We start from the raw sequence: 14,843 nt of genomic DNA, 5'->3' as shown, positions 1-14,843 counted from the left end.
TTTGGATTCACAGACATGGCTGGTTCTGCAGGAAGGGTCTGTAACTGGGAGGGAGGGAGCCAGCCCAGATCTATCACCGGTCATTTTGCCGAGCTGGTGGGAAATTTCTACTCAAACGTATCTGTGTTTCTACAGGAAGTTTCTTATCAGCTCAGCTTCAACAGTGGAGCACCTATTTCACATCACAGAATTATAAAATTCAAATACATTCAGCCTACAAATTTCAAAAGAGAATTGAATATAAACGGTTCATTTTTCATGCCAGACAAAGCAGTAGGAAGGCTGCTGCAAAGAGTGTGGTTCACAACATGTTCTGTCTGTGAGAATTGGATCATAGCTCCAAAGTGCTGGGTGATGTGTCTGTAAAATACTCCAGTGTAATAAAGCATGACAGTTTTGTTCCCTTCTCAATTCAGGCCATTTTTGATCGGAACAGGAAAGATGAACTACCCAGGTTGCAGCTCGAGTGGATTGATAGCATCTGCATGCCATTGTATAAGGTAATTTTTACTTACTGCTCCTGTAGAGTCGAGGGAAGATTGTTCTTGCCTCACTAGGGAGAGAGAGTCAGCTTACAGTGCAGCCTCAAAGGCTGTTTGAACTCTTACCTTTCTCTGACCTACAGAAGTCTGAATTCTATGCAGAAATCTTCAGATTCCCTGAAGATGGTAATAGCTGTAAACATAACTCCTCTCTAAGTTATGAAAGCTGTTTATTATGTTTGGGACAAACTGATTCTCATCACGGCAAGGTGTGGAGTGCTTGGCAGAGGTGCCAGAGGGACAGCCTCCTTAGGTGCTGCTGTCAAAGTGGTCCAAACGTGTGTGACCCAAAGGGAACCTCAGGGCTGAGCCTTTGCACTCCATTGTGGCTCCTTTCCAAACTGCTAAGGGGCACTCGAGGCCAAGCCTTTAAGGTCAGTGACAAATGATTTGTGGTTTAACCTGTGTGCTCTTTAACTTGGAGCTTACTCTTTAATCATGCTTCTGCACAGACTGCTTGGGTGCATAAGCTCTCCAGTACTACTTTATTAAGGCTCGAGATGACCAGAATAACGCTTCTCTCTTCTTTTGGATTAAGCCAGCTTCAGAATTTGACTTGTGTAACATAAATTTCACCTTTTTACCTTTTTCTCTCTTATCTGTATAGAAAGCAGAGCTACACAAGCAGGATGATAAATGGAAAATAGCACTATAGAAACTTAACCATCAATAACTGTGTCAGCCTCCTACTCAAACCACAGACCACCTTATGCCACTAAATGCTGCCAGTTTGGCCATTGATAGCAGAGAAAACATGGGGTGTTATCACTAGACATGTGGGGACCTGCAGCAAGTTCCCCTGTTACCACTGCACCCCAAACTGCCTCACATCTCCAAGCAGCGAATGGGTCAGTGATGATACAAAGCCAAGACCTGGGAAGGAGGTACCAGCTCTCACGTTAACGTTAAACTGATGAACTTGTGCCTGAATGTAGCTTCCCCACAGGCAAACAAAAAGGGATTGGCAGTTCCTTTTCATTTTATAGTCCAGATATGTCACCAGGAGGTAAGAAGGATGGCATGCTTCCCCCATCCCCTATGCCCCGTGGTATCTGAGGCTGCCCCTGTGGCCGTAATGAAGTGACTGCCCAGCCGCAAAGGCAGCTCTTCCCGTGTGACATGGGCAACATGCACTCGTGCAAACGGTGAGGTGGGCTACTGCTTTGCCTGTAGATCCTGCCCCTTTCTTAGGTCAGTCTTTGTCATGATGACATAAACTAAAACTACAGCTTCCAAACAATTAAGGCAAAGCAAGCGCAGATCATTCTGAACAATATGGGGGGGATGGACAACAACTGACTTTAGATGAAAACTCTTTAAAAATAATGTTCCTGTCAGTATAATATTTCATATTACACTAGAATACATATTATACCAGAATTCGTGATTTCTTATAGCATCTGTAATCCAAAAATCTACAATAAAGCAGGAAGAGCTGATAATCAGCCCATCCTCTGCATGAGAGGACTACATCTGAGCACTAAAGCTCTGGTTAGTTAGCTCCTTCTTAGCAGGAGATCTCTGGGGAATATATTCACATCTGATTTCCCTGCTCTCTGCTGTCTTTGCATCATGCTGTGCAGCTATTAGCCTGCTGCTCAACAACTTAAAAAAGAGACACCATCAAACCTGGAAGTCATTGCAGCACCAGCCTTAGGGGTAAACAGAAATCTTGATGTCATAGTATCACACTGCGGGAGATTCTCTCTTCAGTGTGAAGCCAAGTTATTATTTTCATATCCAGCTTAATCAAACCTCAAGACACGTATCACATCAGCAGTGTATTCGGGCATTGTAAATCCTCCATTTAGGGCTGGCTGAACACTACTACGATGGCCAAGTCCTAGATTTTTTTTTTCCAAATACATTCTTTAAAATCCTATCCATTGTAATACGTTGTAGGGACTGCATATGGGGATAGAATGGGTTACATCATTACAAGTGCAACATAAAGAGGCAGAGTGGCAGCTGACAAATTAGTAAAATCTTAGTGGTACCTATATAGCTCACTAGCATAGTGCTTACGAATCTGTATGTTTGAAATAAACATTTGACACTCATTTTGTTACGAAAATTACGACATTAAACCATAAAGAACAAATCAAGACTTTTTTTCCATGCTAGTCATTGAATGTCCTGAATCTGTGTGGGCAGATCCCAGCATCCAGAGTCCTGAAGGGAACTCTCTGGGGAAGGCGTGCATCCATACCAACCCAGTTGCTATAGCAGGAGCTAATGCTGTGCTCTGTTTTGTTTGACACCCAAAGAGTAGAGACAGTGCCAGCAACCAGTGAATGCTGGCAACTGCCACTGAAGTCAAGACAGAAGATCAGCAGAGCCCCCCAAATTTTCTTTGCTCAAAGTAGTTCTCAAGAGTAAGCTGTTCTTGGCTCCTGCAGAAGGCTGGACTGTGCAATACAGAGGGAACTTCACAGCCTGAACTTCCAGGAGGGGTCTGACACCACCCCGGTGCCACTGACAGTACTATAACAAACGGTACCTTCTCCACAGTTGAAGCTTATGAGCTAGGCTACACACCAGATTGCCCACAAGGAACGTTTTGTACTTAAAACAGTATATATATTTTGCAGACCGTTTTAGAGAGTTATGGCCTTCCTAGCCTTTCTTTTTTTTCCTCCATTCTGAAACATTCTCTGGGACTTGATCAGTCCTCAGAGGAGATTTGGTTCTACCTCCTCCCTATGCACCTGCTCTGCTCTCTGCATATCCTTAGGGTAGGTCAGGACCATACACTTTGAGGTGCAGTTCTTCTCCCAAGCCAAGGATGAAGTGTGTTACTGGGGGATGTGTACCACATCCCTCTGCTTACCTGGCTAGAACCGTTTTCTGAGTTTGGCCCGTTTTTGTGAGAAGGTTTGCAAGTGACTAGCAAATCCTCAAGATCTGAGCACCTTCCATTAGTAATCCTGTTTGACTGCCCCTTGGAATGTCCATCTGACCCGGAAGAAAGAAGGTGAAAGATACACAAAACATGCTGCATCATATGCTAATTTGGAGCTTGAAGCTAAATATGGATATATAATGATGGCTGAGGATATGGAAAAAAATAATAAGGGATTATATACATCTAGATTTCCCATATCCAGGTGTTTAAATCCAAAACCTTTTTGCTTTTGCTCTGTAAGCCTGACTCTGCTCTTAGCACAAGGTAAGTCATGGCTCTGCTCCCTTGCTCTCTCCCACATCTGCTGCTCAGTGTGGGAATCAAGCCACCTCCAATTTCAAAATACTTTAATAATCAAATCTGTTTCCTTCACACGGTGGAGCAAAGGTTTGTGAAGATAAAAGGTTCCCAATTCTTTGTTCATTGCTTTTTATTACACTTGGGACATGATAATTTTATTGAATTTACTTTTTTGTTGCAGTAGTGATCACTGATCAGAGTATTTTTATATGACGGCAGAGTTTTTTGCCTTGGGTAGCAAAAGAGCCATCCATTTACTCTGAAGCTCTGATTTTAGGGGCTTTAGTTACGCTTTACTGCATCACATTTGCTCTCCATTCAGAAATGCCAGCAAAAAAAAAAAAAAAGTTCATCAGTAGAAATGAGAAAAAAAAATCTTAATAAAATAATAATTTATAAGGAAAAATACATTTTTTGGAAGTGTAAAGCATTTCAAATCTGCTAATGTAGGTTCAGTATGAAGTAATCATCCAGTTGGGTTTTTTTTTTGGTAGAATATTCTCTAAAGGGGAAGCACGTGCATCTAAAGCAGAAAATCTAAGACACCCCACTGAAAATAAAGCCCGCTGGCTACGCTGACAGCTGTGCTCACCACACAGGGAAAGCATTCTGCACCTATCTGGACATACATGTTCATGTAACGGGAAACAGAATTTTGATCATTAAGACAAATTACCTCTCAGACCCTCCAGTAAAGAGATGCTGAGGGTTTCAACACTAACAGGTTTCTCTCCTGGAGTCTGTGGTTTGTGTGTACCTAAAACAGGATCGCTCACAGATTTTTCCCAACTCAGATTAGATTTCTCTGTGGGGAGCAGACCGAATGGGAGAGTGAAGGTCTTATTCTTTGTAATCATTTTCTCACAAACAACATCAAAGCTCCAGCGATTCACATCAAACAAAAGATGCTAACAGAAGCCCAGCTCTGTTCACAGCTTTGTTAGGCAGACACAGTAGCACTGTGAATAGGGGAGCCAAAGGCCATGCACTCTGCTTCTGGGCAGATAAATACATAGTCAGGTAGTCAGTGGCAATGACAGCAGCTATTTAAATTTAAGGGAGATGTCTTTGTGGAAGATAAAGAAGCTCACGGCTTTTACAACTTATGCGTGCCTGAGATTGCCCTGCTCACCTCTACCTTGGTGCTCCATTGAACTGCTCCAGTTTAGTGCTATTTTTAGTTCTATTCAAGATGTTCTTGGGTATTGAGAGCTTTAAACATAATTGCAAATTCACTTCTGTAGATGTTTTGCTCCATCCAAGATTCTAGGAGCAATCTGGGAGGAGTAGAAATAGTTAAGTTTAGCTTAGCAAGTACTTTAAATGTTTCCAGAATGTGGAGAGACAGAGTCCTTCTTTATCACATTGTTTGATGTGCTTAGAAAGAAGCCTTATAACTCTGTCTACAACTCCAAGAGAACTGGTATGCCTGTCTTCCTACAGGAGATAATACCTGGCCTTCTAATTAAATCTACCTGTAGAGCACGATGATGTAGCTGCAAAAGCATCTATTCTGCTTGTAAGCATACCTTAACGCACAGCATATCATAAATGGTAGAGCCTCTACAAAGCATAGAAAAACCACACAGAAATCTCCAACAGTCATGGCCACCTCTGTGCTTCAACTTCTCTGGTTCAAGAGTGGACTCTGACACCCGAAGTGGATGTGCGCACACACTAATTTTTTTCTGAAGTGTATACACTAGTTACAGTTATAAGGCAGGAGGTCAACCTTTTTATATTCCTTTGCAGAGGAGAAAAAAGTGTGTATAAGAATCGTGCTCAACCTATGTCCAGACATAGCCATCCCTCAGCAACACTTACCTCATTCCTTCAATTAGAATTCCTACAATTACAATACAAGGAAATACTGTATAAGAAATCCAGGGTTTGCACTGCTCTTCCAGAAGTCCTGCTTATCCAGCCTGGACTGTATGGGATAGCTTAGTCCTTACTCAGGCAAGAGTCATTTCATGCAGCCAAAGCAAAGACCTTTTTCCTTCAGATGTTTGTCCTCTCTATACAGCCAGAACTGAAAAGCTCCTAAAATTACTTAATGAGGAAGAGTGTATCTATATGAACATTGTGGAAACAGCTCACCGTAGCCACCAGTCACCCATACCTGGGGTTGCTGGTACAAGAGTCAGGGCGCTGCTCTTCTGTTTGCAACTAGTCCGGGACAGGGATAGCAGGAAGTAGCGAGCTGCTCACCACGAGCAGCATATAGACATTCTCTGACATACATTCACATGTTAAAACACTTAACCTTAAAAAAGGATTCAGGACCAAGCTGTTGGGGAAAAAATGTGTACACAGGAAGCAATTTGATCTGCTCTGTGTTATTCTCACTGAAATCAGCTTTTCCTTTGTAGCACGTTGAGAAAAGAGGATGATTACTTTCAGTAGATTCTGAAGAACGCTATACAGGTGCACAGTATTGGCAGGGCTTATTTCTGACATTTGATTTGGACACAGAGAAGTGAGAGACAACACATCTATGCTTCCAGGGACCGCCTGGCTGACAAGGCAGATAGGCTCAGGATACAGCACGTGATGCACCGTGAACGGAGGCTGCACAGCCATTGGCAGATCAAATCAGTCTCACTTTCTGTTGAAATCCAGGGAGTAATATTATCCAAGGAAGAGCAGGTGCAACATATTCTGCTGTGTTTGTAAAAAATTTGTTTCAGTGGAAACTTAATCAGGCCAAATGCCAGTGCTGGAGGGAGTTGGGGATAAGGATTACATTAGGAGTAAGGGTTTGTCCCAGGGAAAGGAGGTTTTGGTACTGAAGAAGGATCTTGCTGTTGCCTTGAAATAGGAACTCACCTGGGTCCTGCACTTTTGCTGCCTTGTTGCTTGTCTGAAGATGAACCTAAATGAGGCCCAGAATGAATTCTCCTGAACTTTCAGAAAATTCAGATACTACGACTGTATTACAGCTTCCAGTAACAGAATAAACACCAGCAAACTGTTTTTCTTGCCTCATGCCCTTAACCTGATAGTCTGGCTTTTTTCTGCTGCTTTTATAGTAATAAAAAGAAAAGGCAAACAAGAGCCACACAAGGGAAAAAAACCAAACCCAGAAAAAGAAGACTCCTCCTATTTGCAATTCCCTTCTAAGTCAGTCACTGTTTCACAGTATCAAGTAATATGGAAAGGCATAGTCTGGGTGGTTTCAGAGAAAGGTGACTTTTTGGTGACTACGAGTATCACAAACACTTTTTACAGTGAGCACAAAAATCCTGATCCTCTATTCGGTTCCTGAGATCAGGAAGGGGTTCACTTTGCTTTTGGAAATTAACAGAGCATTAGTTTTGCTAGGATTTTTCTAATTTGGTGATATTATGGATGAAATGTTATATTACTGTCAACATTTTTCGGAATTTACAAGTTTTCCCAATTTGCTTAGGAGACAGCAGAAACGAGTGCTTTTTCCCTTTAAACTAGAGTACTTCGACTTACTTTTCAGGTAGTCATCTCATGCCAAAGAGTTCTCAACAGAAAGGGTAGATCATCAACAAAGGTATCTGGGGAAGACAAAAGCCAACATTTGCCATTAACTTTAGTGAAGCTTAGCTTCAGCCTCATCTGAGAGGAAAAAGTGAATTCATAATACTACAGTTTCTGTTGCTGTTTTATGCAGAATTATCTGCCCTTTGTGTTGTGAAGGATCACAGTTGTGTATGGAAATTCATATAAAGATCTGAGGAAGTAGGTTGAGAAGTTGGCAGATAAGGTAGAAGAGACAGCCAATAGAGGGAACTCAAATTGTACAGCAAATCTGAAAGAAGATAAATGGATAATTTAACAGCCATTCAGTTTTCAAGAAAGACAAAGCACAAAATACATTGCATCAGAAAAGGACTAGAAATGATGATGGATGAAACTCTTCAAGTAAGTGTTTAACACAACAGAATCACAGTTGCCTGCAGAATTCCCAGCTGAGGGCAGATTCAAAGAACTAAATAAGGATATGAGACTGATATGGTTTGAAGAGTTTTTCAAAATCCATTTAATAGCAAGGCAGAAGACACTGATCAGCTGCTTGGTTAAAATGTTGAAAGGAAAAGAGTGAAACATTCTGTCTCTTGCATGCTTTAGACACAGAATCAAAACCATAAACAGCAGAGCCAAATAAGAAGTTGTTTATGAAATAATAACTCTTCCTCTTCTGAGCAAACCTTTGGTTTCATGAAATTATTATGAACAGATGAATCATTTGCAGCTATAGCAACGCATCAGTTGAGCTACTTCAGTTGGTACCCAGTCCTTCAGTGCTACTCTTCCCCCTCGACAGCCTAGCAACTCGATAATGGCCAGAGCACATTTGGCTACCAGGAAGGCTCTACATATTTTCCTCTCTGAAGTACCTGGCATATTTTACCAGTAGAGAATCTTACGTTATAATCATCCGTCTACATTATGCATGTTTACTTACAAAGGAGTGCAGCTTTATTTCTGCTAGTGTACCATCACCAGCAAGAAGCACAACACTAATTCATAGTTGAAAGAGCGGAACGCTTGTGCACCTATTAGATCCCTTTCCAGTCACAACTGGCTTTTTTCCCACACCACTAACAATTTTGATAGAGAAGATAAAAGAAACTCCTGTTATCTATCAGGGAATTTAGTATATTAATTACATCTGATTACATTTTTAGGCACCAGAAGAAAACTCCCTGGCACAAATGCAAAAGTAATGCACTGATGCATTATGTACTTGACTACCTGGATGCCTCCTCAGTAAGCCCTAGAAAGAATAAACAGAGTCTCCTTCAACTATGAGTAATTAATTCTTTTCATTAACTCAACCTCCTCCCACATACAGTATTTTTTTTTCTGAAACATAATGTTTAAATATAGCCTTGAATCAGTAGGGAAAATAATTAACTCATATACATAAACAGTCAAAGCTTCACAGAAGTTAATCCCTGTCTATACTGCTTTAATCTTTTCTGTGTATAGAAGGTAGAATTTTAGCAGATATTTTTTGGTTTAGTACATGAATACATATGCAGAAATACTTTCGGGTTATCAAAACAACTTCAAGTATTTGTGTGATGAAGATCAAATCTGTGGATGGCTGCAGTACAGGTTCCCTTTTATCTGAACTAATCTGAAGTTCAAGGACTTTCAGACAGATGGCTCACCTTTGGCCTACGTATTCTCACGTGAAAGCCACTTCAGCAAAACTCAGGAGTCCAATTCAGCTGTGCTGTAACTGGTCACGACTCTCTTGACTTCAGCAATGCTTCATATGCTTACACCAGGCCTGAATTTATCCCTATGGCTTCTCGGTCACTAGTCCTCCCTTCCAACTCAGAAACTGCCTACGTAATAAAAGTGATTCATTAGAAACCACTGGATTCCAAAGTAGAGTGAACAGCGAGACCTATAACTTTTTGATATGTGCTCAGTCATAAAAATGAATTTATATAGGCTTATTCCATAAACTCACTTTACAAATATTAGACGCACAACCATACTTCCATGAGCTGTAATCTTGTCAAAGCTCATAAGTTAAGCAAGGTCAGAATTGGTCAATATTTGAATGAGAATCTCTGGGGCAGGGGGTGGGGTGGGGGGGAAGTATAGCCTCTGGCCATCCGGCAGCGTTTCTAAGTTAGTGCATACTGTGCTCCTCTTCAGAGGGATTTGGGATTAGTCCTAGAATATAATAAAATGTTGCATTTGCTTTAGCACTAGTTGAGACTCTGGCCACGTCTGTGTTGCATCTTGGCTGTTTCAGCTAACATCCTTTCCCAGAGATGAAGGTGATGGAGCAGATGAAGTGCTCTTCCCTCCCCCTGCTTCTACCCAGGAGGTGGATCTACCAACAAATGCCTCTAACACTACCCACCACCTTCTCCCCAAAGGCGTTTGTTACTACTTCTATTTACGCATTCTCTGTGCTTTATCTAGCAAAACATACCTAAGAAATAAAGATCTGTACCGAAGGAAAAAACCACTCTCCCCTCCTTACCTTCTCCCATAAATAGCTTCACTCTAAACAGCTCATGCTCTTCCTCCAGGCAGCCCTGCCCCTCTCCCAGGTGCACACCATGGAAGTGCCTTTAACCTTTTCTTGTGGTGGAGGAGCTCCACCCTGTGAAAGTATGCTGTGGGCAGAACAGTACGTAGTCACAAGAGGTACCTAAATAACCAAAGGTGGTAAGAAGTCAGTGCCATACAGTAACTTCCTGAGAAACAAGTTAGTCACGCAGCTGAGGCAACACGCAGGTGCAGAAGGGGATGGCAAACCTGTCTCTTCTGAGCTGCCAGCATAACTGCTCTTCCAGCTCTTTTTACCACCCTGCTATTGCAAACAGCTTTACAGTGAGGGGGATGAAATTGGGAAGGGTCACCAGTCCTGTACCTACTGCTGTGTAGCCGGGCAGCTGCCTTCCAGTGGAAGGACTGCAAGTGGGCTTGAGGTCCCAGGCGAGAGACAGGAACTCCCTCGGGCAGGGGTTCCCTCACCCCCTGAGCATGGCCGGCCACCCGCCAGCTCACAGCCTGCTGCACCAGGGTGGGGTGAGGAAACAGGGCGCTGCTGGAGCTCTGGCGTTAGGGGTGGTGTCCCAGGTCAGACCAAGCCTCTTCCTTAAAGCAAATAGTAAGTGGGGCGTTAAGAAGCTGGGTAGCAGATTAGACAGGTCCCTAGCAAAGCTGTTGTAAGAGGCAAAGAGGAGCAGTACATCAAGGGCTTCTCGCACAGTAAAATGGAAAAAGTGCAGCCAGGAGGTAGAAGAGCCTGACTAGGCTAGAGCCAAATAAATTTAAATAGCTTTGGGAATAAATTGGTGGCTTAATCTGGATTAGGAACAGGTGCTATGGAAGTAATTCGGTAAATGGTCAAGTGACTGCCAGAAGGGAGAGAAATGTGTTGCTTTTGAGATAATTTCCCAGAAGCTTAATAAAAGAAAATTGATTCCTGGAGTTTAAAAATTAAAGCAGGGCCAGATATATAGTAATCAAATGAGTTTTTAATTACATCTCAAGCAGAAATAAAATCCAATTTGTGTACTTTGTATCAGAAAAGTCCTACTGAAATGCTTTCGTAGCTGGAAAAAATAAAATAAAAGCTCATTTCCATAGGAGTTATAGTAGTTGATTTAATTAAAAGACTAGATCAGAATGAGAGAGTCCTAAAGTGAAAGGATACTAAATACAGAAGCAGTGGTTTAAACATCAAATCAATGTCTGAATAAAGACATTTTATAGACGGAGTGCAAAAACTGCACTGTCAAGTATCCCCAATCTAAATTAATGTGTAACAAAACAAAGTTTCTTAAAATTACACTGTATATTTTGTAAGCATTCCATAGAATTAATTGCTTGGGCTATGGCAAAACTGAACATCAAAGATATGGTTTATTCATTCTTAAACACTTCTCCTAATTTATTTCATCAAAGTTAATGTTGGTAGTTAACCATTCCTGTTATTTACCTAGTAACCTCTGATGCACCTGGGTTATTAGACTCTGCAATGTGCACTTAAGTGTATATTTCTAAGAAATACATGTATTTAGCTTTGGATTTAAAATGTATTTACAGCTCATAAGATGCAGTGATTACTGTAGAACTGTGTGGGTGCTTCTTGAACCCATTCCCAGTCTATTTGGGCTCCTGGTCCCTGCTGAGGTTGATGCAAAGCTAATTGATCTAAGCAGCTCAAGCACTCCCAGTCCTGCTGGCACCCTATGCGAGAGGGCTGCCTCCTACCACAGGAGTGTGTCATCTGCCTGGGCCTGGAGGGACAGGCACAGCAGTAGGTCATGCCCAGACCTCTGCGTTTGCTCCCAGGCTTGTGGTCAGTCTTGGAAAAAATACCAGTATAGAAAGGACACAGACATAGCCGCAAGCTGCACAGCCACGCTGCGACAGAGTCACCGTCCCAATGAGCTCCTTCTCCCCTACGCTACCTGTAGCAGGTACAGGTCGCTGGTGTAGCATTTATGACAGGAACAGACTGCACTGCATTTTGTGCTTACAGACCCTGGGGTGACAGGGTGTGAGTGCAGAATGCCACCGTCATGCTTAGAGATGTTTGAAATACACTGATTATTAAACACTGTTGTTTGTTGTTTTTTTTAAATCCAAAGCATATATTGGAAAAATACATCACAAAAGCTTTTTCAAGATTTAAGACATACCAGCAAGCTTAACTGCCAGTGGACGGATACTGGCTTTGCACAGGAAGGATCTGATGATTTGCTGTCAAGAGTTGACTACCTACTGTGCTACCTCTAGACACAGAGTTGCAGTGGTAATGCAGGTGCTAGTGATAACAGCAGCGAGCTTTTCAGGTATTTTTCAGGTGTGTATAATGCATTACTGCCCCTCTGTTTTGGACTCTGCCAGGTTTGAGAAATGCAGAATGGTTTGAAAAGAAAGAGCTAAAAAGGGGGAGCTCTGAGGCATAGTGATGGGAATGTCACAAATCCACATCATTCTATCCTGTGGCCATCACCAGCCAGCAATACAAGTCTGTGGCAGAGACTGCAGTAAACTCTGCCTCTTACCCCAGACCCAAGGCTGCAAAATATCTGCCCCGTCTGTGCCATATTGCAAGGAAATAATTGCAAGCAGATTTCCTTCCAGTTCCACACAAATCAGCTTCTTACTCATGGCGTGATTTTCCAGAAGTGCTGAGTCTACAGAAGTCAACTGAAATTGCAAGTTTTCAGCACATCTTAAAATCAGGCCATTAACCCTTAATTATCATATAATAGCTCAATTAAAAATCTACCAAGACTTACTTCAGTAGCTAACCAAGCTCCCATGGCTTGCAGGCTAGCTATTAAAAAAAAAAAATAAAAAAAAAATCCAGTCTTTAGTGGGCTCTTGGCTCTGGGGACTGTTTAAAGTGGTTGCTGTTAACCCTGCTATTTAAAGCAAATAATGAAAATGATCAACTGCAAAAGTACCTGCTTCCTCTTTCCTTTCTTTTCCTTAATAATTTGCCAGTTTTAGAAGAACAACTTTTGCTGTCTTTGCTGTCGTTATTTTTTTTCCTTTGCACCAACCCTTTATTGCTAATGCCAAATACAGAGTTTCCATATTATCAGAGCAAGCGTGATAGCCAGCTCTCAGAAAAACCCACTTCTTGCTCATCAGAAATGCTGCAACACAGTGATACTCCTGAAAGTCCTGAAAGAGCACATTAGGTGACCCCTTGGGAGAGGTAACTAGTTAACCCTTTCTTGACATCCAGGAGCTGCTGTTAATGAGGTTCTGACTCTCTTTAATGTAGGGAACAAAGGCAAGTGAAGCACTTGTGGTCTTTCCACATTAGTATTTGATACCAAAGAGGAAAGTGAAATAAACATCTAGCAAAGCTGTGCAGAGATTATGTAATTTTGGGGGTCATTCAAAGCCAACTTAAAGCAGCTAAAGACATTCTTACTGGCTTCTGATCTTTGGACTGAGTATGTAGAAAAGAGCATATTTCAGTGCAATCTAAAAGAAAACAGGGGGTTTTTTTTCTTTTAATTTGAGCACACAAAATGAATATTTTTGCAGCTCTGGACAGCCCAGTACTGTGGTGTTTTACTCATCAAAATGAAACAAGAATCTAGCACTAGGGAGAATCTGAAGGTTATTTCAGGTTTGTCCAACTTGCCATGGAACCAGTGAACCCCCTGTTCATAGATGCCAGCCACCAGATAGCCTTGGGCACCTGGGGGATGCCTCAGAAGGACCGACTTTAAGATTAGAAAGCTGAACTGGTTGACTGGCAATTCTGCCACCTTATGTGCTGCTTTTTTTTGACACTTTTTGTGGCTCACTTAAAGCCTCAGGTACAACGAGTAAGGTAAAGAGATCTCAGTGGGAACAACAATCTGTACCTACACAGGAATCTACAGCTGGGGACGAGGAGGGTGGGGGCATGGTGCATATTAAACGCTTTTACCCTGTTACTCCCTGGACTGCCCATCAGAGGAGTGGAAATACTGTCAGTATTTTTTCTCTCACCCTCCATTCTTTTTTTAATCTCCTTCCAGTGTCTAGTGAAGCTGAATGGGAAACTGAAGCCTATGCTGGACTCAGTGGCAGTAAACAGAGGTAAATGGGAGGAGCTGCACCAAAAAAGACTTTCTTCTCAGGCAGCATCCTCGTCCTCCTTTTCCTCTGGCTTTTCCGTGTCACTCAAAGACATAAATTAAGCCTGCAAATGTCAGCGTGGCTTTACAATAAGAGCTGTCTGAAAGGCTTTTGTAAGCTTAGGCTCGCCATTTTTTAAAGAAATGCTTTCACAGACCAGCTTAATTGATTGGATATTATCTCGATGGCAGCACAGTTTGCTTTTACTGGGAGGCTTAGTGGGACTGAAAGGAAGGCCTGCGGTACGATTGCGCTGGTATCTGGAGCGACACGGAAGACAGCACAAGAAGCATTCATTCAGCTCCACTACATTTCAAATGCTGCTGTAAAAATCTGTAAAGCTGACAACAGACTGAAATATAAGAACTTACAGCTTAATAAAATTAATAATACAGAGCAGAACTGGGATGCAAGCTGGTCAATTCATATGCAAGGAGCTGCAGGAAAACAGAATAGTATGTAATTACATTGTTGTTTTGCATCTCTTCAGTACATGTTATGAATCAATTATGCCTGCTTTTGTGATGTTCCTCTCTCACTCTTCCCTCCTCTTTTATGCCTGAATGTTCTGAAAAGCCTGCTTTGTATTCTAAAGAAGTATTTTTTTACAACAAAGCTTCTTAGTGATTGATCAGGGCCTTTAGAATTGCCTACCTTTGCTACATTTAACAACAAACTTTATTATCTTTAAAAACACCAACCTGTCCCTGCTTCCCTGAGAAATTCATATTAACAACGCAGTAAATTTCTCAGCAAGGGGAAGTTTGCATAAAAACAAAATACTGCATGGTAATTTTAGAGGTTGGTGGGGTTTTTTTCTTTAAAAAAATGCTATTTTAACACATTCTTTTGTTTTTAAATTACAGTGTCCCCTAAGGAAAAGATGAATAGGTTTTAATGAAAATAGAATAAAATAAGAGAGGAAATCTGTTGCTTTGTGCTTCAGGTTCATATTACATTGAAAACTGGACCATGAATAAGCTTTT

The 14,843-nt window shown here is 41.7% G+C and overlaps 1 protein-coding gene across 1 annotated transcript in view; it reads left to right on the top strand.

Annotated features, from left to right (window-relative positions):
• The window catches only part of LOC104517023 (dual 3',5'-cyclic-AMP and -GMP phosphodiesterase 11A-like), a gene marked incomplete at its 5' end in the record, with an annotated part of 30,115 nt that extends 16,196 nt beyond the window's left edge, over window positions 1-13,919 (top strand). The window contains 2 exons of the mRNA XM_010161560.1: window positions 417-500; window positions 13,758-13,919. Of these exons, the coding sequence (XP_010159862.1) occupies window positions 417-500; window positions 13,758-13,919 (246 nt within the window). The remainder of the gene's footprint in view (window positions 1-416; window positions 501-13,757) is intronic.
• Window positions 13,920-14,843: the final 924 nt, after the last annotated feature.

This window comes from Eurypyga helias, unplaced genomic scaffold (genome assembly GCF_000690775.1).
Source record: "Eurypyga helias isolate BGI_N326 unplaced genomic scaffold, ASM69077v1 scaffold17241, whole genome shotgun sequence".
In the NCBI taxonomy this organism is placed as follows: Eukaryota; Metazoa; Chordata; class Aves; order Eurypygiformes; family Eurypygidae; genus Eurypyga; species Eurypyga helias.
The sequence above is the reverse complement of the archived record's forward strand: the minus strand, read 5'-3'. Positions and strand labels throughout refer to the sequence as shown.